The following is a 6,169-nucleotide window of genomic DNA, read 5'->3' as shown; positions in this document are numbered from 1 at the left end:
AGGATGCAAGGTGCCAATGTGGAAACTAGTGTACAGTTGCACGTGTTGTGATGCAATTAAAAGGGAGAAAGAAAACTGAGGAAAGAAGTACCAAACATGCTTAGATATTAATGTATGTTCAACACCTTTGAATTCTAGCGGGGGGCATTTGTAAAATGTGTGCATTATCTGCTAATACATCCAGACATCCCACTTGCATATTGTGGCAAAATATCTCCACTTAACAACATGCCCCCATAGCTCGCCTTTGGAAGGACCCACATACATAATGAAGTCAGTGTTACCTTGGGACGCAAGTGTTGTAAGTGTGGTCACTGAAATGCACTTACGATTTAGGGAAGAAATGTGCAAGGACAATCAATAATGTGCAGAAATAGATCGCATCACCAATGTGGACAATTCGGAGAAGAGCTACTATACCTATGTTGTAAAAATCAAATTCGGGCAAAGGCAGTTGCCTCAAAATGTGAGGCGTGCACTAATTTTTTACTTTTAAAGACTTCTAGTAGTAGCGGTGATGAGAATGAAGAGGCCGCAAGCTTCAGTATTTAGCATGTAGGCAAGTGTAACATTTAGCATGTAGACAAGTGTAATAGTACAAACTTTATGGTTTTAATACAATCTTTATAGTGGAATATAAACATCAATTAGGGGTAGATGGAGAATCTTAAAATAATTATTCTAGGGATTCAAATGTTTATTTAATTAATAACCATTCAAAAAAACGTTACGTTTTGGGTGCTTATTGGGGGGAATACCAAGGCATGAGGCTTGTTTTTTCACTAAGGTATCTTCGTCTATTTTACACCAACCCTAGGAGGTGCTGCTCAAGGTAAATTTATGGATGGTCTTGGGTGCCACGTCAATGTTCTGGACCAGGGACTCGTTGACGTCTTCATCTGGCACGCCCTCTTGGAAGTAGAGGGAGAGCTTGGGTCCTTCCCACCCGCCAACGCTGCTTGGGTCGAGCTGCCGGCCGTTGAGGTCCACGAACACAACAGTGACGGACCCGGCTTCCGCCAAGGGGTTGGACGGAGGGCCTCCGTCATCGCTAAACGGATCGTCGGTATTATTCAACTGCTCCGCCGTCGTTATACCCAGCCTGACCATCGTCTTTGTGAGATCAAGAGAGCCCCTCATGCACTTCTGCTTTTCACAGTTAGCGCACCTCACTGCGTTGGACCTCGCAAACACAGAGATCGCTCCGGCAAAGTTGGGTGAGCTCAGCGGCGTCTCCGCTTTGGCATCCGGCTTGCCCAAAAACACACGTATACTGAAAGGCCCGTTGAAAGCTCGCTTCTGTATCCTCTCCACCATCAGCACCCATCTGTTAAGAAAGTTCTGTGGAGGCTCATAGAGCTTCAAGACATAGGCGAGCATTTGGGAGGGGCTCCACGACTCCTTGCGAGCTCGCAGTATTTCTGGGTAGCTGTAGCCACAGTCAGCATCGACAAGGCGGACATCATTGGAAGTGACAAAGGTCTGCCCCTGATTGGATCGCCTGAAGGGGGTGAGACGGGAGGAAGCATTGGCTTCACTGTCTGGCTTTTCAGTGTAGGTGCCCTCATGATCTAGCTGCAGAGGCTTCTCTGGGATCCATGCGTGGGGGTAGCAGTATTGCCATAGAGCTACCAAGCGATCAACATTGGAGTGGTGGAAGAAGAAGATGGGGTCGAATGCAGCTGTTTCGGGGTAGGTCATCTGGCCCCCTGTGCCCCCTACGGTGCTGTGCAAGATATCATGCACCAGCTCCAGAGAGGAGTAGTGACCGTACTGGCTGCCATCGCCATGGGTTTCCTCTGACCAGAAGTGGTTGGAGAAAGGCAGCCATTGGTTATGGTGGAACATAGCATGCACCCCTTCCACCAGAGTGGTGCCTGCATTTCTCATGAGAGTCACATTGAGATGATCATTCTGGGACATGTAGGAGGAGTTCACATGGCGGACTGTGGGGTAATCTTGGGGGATGAAGGGCGTGCCCTCGGAGGGGACAACGTAGTTGGGCTTGGCGGTGGGGTTGAAGACATCGGAGGAGCCAATGGGCTTGCCTACATTCACTGGGAGGACGAAGGATTTGAGGGGGTTGGGGATTTTGGTCCTGGAGAAGGACTTCCATGTATAAGCCAAGGCGATCTCTGTGGAGGTGAAGATGTCGGGGAGTCCGAGGATTCTAGTGCTGTGACTGGCCCAGTCCCAGTAAGGCAAGCGGAGCTGGTCTGCTATGTCCAGGACTGCTTGCTTCTCTTGTGCTTGAGAGAGCGTGGTGGCTAGGAGCTTGGCTTGCCGGATGATGGACTGCTCTAGCAGCATCATGTAGGGGCGATGCCAGGAGGGGAAGAGGGGGGTCCCGTGCTGGCAGTAGCCCCCCCACCAGTCTGGGTTGGCAGGGTTCCAGTCGCCTTCGTCCCCATCGTATGGGGCGTGCGGCAAGCCGTGGATGCCCGCTATCTGGTAGAAGGACCACTTGTCATCCGCCGCCAACCCTTGCACAGCCTCGAACGCGAGAAGGAACACATCTCTCCTCTGCTTCAGCCAATCCAGGCTCTCCTGCTTCTTCTTCGCCCCGCCTGCCTCCAGCACGTGCGGGTAGAAGAAGTCCAGCACGTTCTCACGCGGGACGGCCTGGCTCAAGTCCTCCGCCGCCGCGGCCGCCAAGGAATAGCGGTAGATCACCGCGTGCGACTCGCTGTCGTCTGGATCGACAGCCTTCGTGCCCAGCAAGCTCCTAGAACTCTTCATAATATGCTTTGTGCTCTGATCCGAGGCCATCTAATTCTCCGTACAAAAAAGCAAAAGGACTTGCAAAAAAACCTGCACACTCAAGATTTTGAAGATAGCTGAGGATGGAGCAACACTAATCAAATCAGAAGTAGAACACGATAAATGACTGCAGCACATCCTAGTGCGAGGAGCTCTTATATAAAGGTTTCCAATCCAGGCGGTGCCGTGTTCTCTCTGGCTTTCGCAACACCATTACGTGCATGACTCTACTGTTTGCTAGAGAGGATGCTCTCATGAATGGGTCATGAGCAATGGTGTCTGGATAAGGCTCCTACATGCTGGTGTAAGTCGCCCGCACACGCAAAAATGATCAAAAGCGCGTTGTAAGGTCACTCAGCCTCAGCCCATGTAATATGTATTCCACGGTCCGTGAGGCCATGCACACGTGGGGATGTAATCCCTTGAACGGAGAATCAACGAACATCGAGAAAAGAAGTACCAAAATGTAGACAGATGACAAGGTAGGGATTTAATCAAAAGGTGGTCGAGGAAATAAGTACCCCCCATCACACACGGCACGGTAGATGTGGGATTCAATCCAAAAGGTAGAGGAAATAAGTACCCCATGCCATCAGCATCGTCCGTGTGTCCTTGGTAATCTTCTTTTTTCAATCAAAGGCCAACACAACTGCTATACAAATGTGGGACCCATTCGCAACGCTTGTGCATCGCTCTACAAAACACTAAAGTAAGCATTGTGTTGCACCAATGACATAAGTGTTGATGTAAGCGCTACGTTGCAATGCCTAGAGGTGGCAATTGATCATAACGTGCAGAAGAAAGACACTTACCAGCAGCGCTTATAGCAATGAAATTTCATTGTGGGACAGCGATAATAGCAGCAAAATTTCGTTGCTATACTTTAATTTCATAGCTAAGCAGCGAAAATAACAGTTTTTAATATTCTTAGGGCTTTCACATAGTTTGAATTAGGCTTAGTTTGTATCGATTGCATCAAACAATGTATTAGAATGCAATTTTTAGTGAATGTTAGCTCTCTTTAGTGTTAAACATAGAACTAAAGTCATTAATTTTAGCTTAATTAGTGTGTTTTCTATTGAAATTGTTTGCATAGAGTGTTAGCAAGCATTAGGAGTAACTTAATCCTTTAGAAACTTTCTAAAACCATCAAAGAACCCTTGAATTTAACTAATTTCTCTTAATGGATTGGTTTTTGTCATTAAGGGTGATTAATCTTGTTCAAGGGATAAAAATTTAGAAAATGTGTTAATTGGGGTCTAAATTGATCATGTGAGTGGTCGTAATTAGTGTTTTTGAGTGTTTTGAGAGCAGCTAGATGCATCAAAACACCTAATTACATCAATTTGAAGAATTTGACTCTGCTTAATTTTACCTTAAAAGAAGAGACCAAAATTAAGAGTTTAATTAATCTCCTATTTTAGATTAATTTACACATTTGTCGATGCACCTGGCTTAGTATTCCCTTGCTCTATCTAATGATGTGCTCAATTGTGTGAATTAATTATGGATTAGTGGTTAATTAGAGTCCTTGATTAGTGTAAAAGATGGAAAGATTAGTGAAAGGATTAATCTTTGATTAGTTCTTAATCACGTTCTTACATAAATCATTAAGGCTAATGAGTAGATGCCCATGAGTTGTCAAATTGTCCATTTTGGGGGTCATTTATGAAGGGTATAAGGGGGTCATTTGCGAAGGGTGTAAGGGGGTATCATAAAAAGGTTGACTTTTTTATTCCCACTTGCCTTTTTGGAAAAATGACCATATCTTCTTAATTTTAAATTCAAAAAATATCCCCCTTAAACAAGGAAATTCGTATTTTCCACTAGACTCCAAAAAAAAGAAAAGTTCACGTGTGAATCATTTTTTGCACTTTCATGCCTTAGGTTTCACGCCCAAAAAAAAAATTCAGATTTAATTTTTTCGTGAATTCCGGTATACGGCATGAAATACTAAGTGTTTCATGACGTGAAACACTAGGCATCTCACGACGTGAAACAATTGAAAAAATAATAAAATAAATCAGATTTAATTTTTTCGCAAAGTCCGGTTCACGATGTGAAACGCTATAATTCACGATGTGAAACACTACGCATCTCACGACGTGAAATGGTATTTTTAAAAAAATTAGATTTAAAAATTTCTGTGAAGTCCGGTTTATGGCGTGAAACACTAGGTATCTCATGACATGAAATAGTAAAAAAAAAATCAAATTTGATAAAAGCCATGAAGTCCACTTCACGCCATGAACTGCACCCTGCTAGTTCATAACCTGAAATGGGATCCGTCCGCCAAAAAAGAAAAACACCCATGTTTGGAGCTCGTATCTCCTAAACTGTGAATCTAATGAAGGCGCTCTAGGGCTCATCGAAAAGCTGACATCGAGCTCTTCAACTTTGGTCTCGATCGTCCGAAGTCAAAATCGATCATTTTGGCCTTTGACCAACAGCCTCAAAATTCGACCCAAAAATCAAGGCCTTCAGATATGGAGAAACCTCTTCCGTGTGTTAATCCACTAACAGAGTAAGGGGGTAGAGGGTCATGCAAAAGAGAGAGGCATATGTCACTTACCACATTCCACCCAACAGTACGAAAGTATTGCAATACCCTTTGGGAGATGTCAGAGGGGTACGGGTGAGGGCATATGTCATCGGGGACATATAAATCTAGTAAGTCGACGGGGTGGCTGGGGTTGTATGGGAAGCCATAGCGGAGGAGAAGGCACCAGCCTGTCTCACAGGGTGCCTTGAAGAGGGTGCATGGGGAGCTCAAAAAAATCATGTGGGTGGTGGAACGAGAGAAGCCCATGGAAGAAGAAGTGTGGGATTAGGGTTAGGTTTTCAATAGGTAGTTTGGTGAGAGAATAGGCGTATTGGTGGCGGGAGTTTGGCTCCTCAATGTAGAGGTTATGTTGCAGAAGATTGAGACATATACTCCTGAACTGAATATTGTGACGAGTTGATAAGGGGTTTGCAGAGGGAAGGACAAAATTGGTAGCTCGGTTGACGTCTCCATTAGGGCATCCACTTTCTTGTCCATGGTGCTGGGATGAGGCAGCAAAGGGTGAAGGGGGAGGTAGGGTTGCCCTCACTTCAGCATCGCCCAGCTGCTCTTGCAAAAAGAGTGGATAGTCGCCTCGGTGAGCTCCCAATGCTTTGTAAAATCTCCTTGAGTGCGGGTGAGGATATTTTATGATGTGTGGGCCCGACTCATGGCTTCTTGATGCAGGCCTTCAATTATGGTAAGCTCGTGAGGGTGAGCTCTCTCGGCCGCTCCATGGGCTGTTGTGACTTTCTGTTGGACCTTAGTGATGCGGGCAAATGTAGTGCCCAACTACTATGTTTGCTGATCAAACTTCCTCAAGATCTCCATAAATTGAATGTTTTTTTGGTATAAATCTTCAGACAC

General features: G+C 45.5%; 1 protein-coding gene across 1 annotated transcript; it reads right to left on the bottom strand.

Moving 5' to 3' along the window:
• Positions 1–547: 547 nt before the first annotated feature.
• Positions 548–2,979, bottom strand: LOC147614331 (polyphenol oxidase 1-like). The gene has a single exon (XM_086780886.1). The coding sequence runs from the start codon at positions 2,767–2,769 to the stop codon at positions 814–816; it is 1,956 nt and encodes a 651-aa protein (XP_086637012.1). The 5' UTR covers positions 2,770–2,979; the 3' UTR covers positions 548–813.
• Between the last annotated feature and the right edge of the window lie 3,190 nt (positions 2,980–6,169).

This window comes from Cibotium barometz, chromosome 42 (genome assembly GCF_041138505.1).
Source record: "Cibotium barometz isolate CiBa-2024 chromosome 42, ASM4113850v1, whole genome shotgun sequence".
In the NCBI taxonomy this organism is placed as follows: domain Eukaryota; kingdom Viridiplantae; phylum Streptophyta; class Polypodiopsida; order Cyatheales; family Cibotiaceae; genus Cibotium; species Cibotium barometz.
This window is presented reverse-complemented; position numbering and strand designations above follow the sequence as displayed.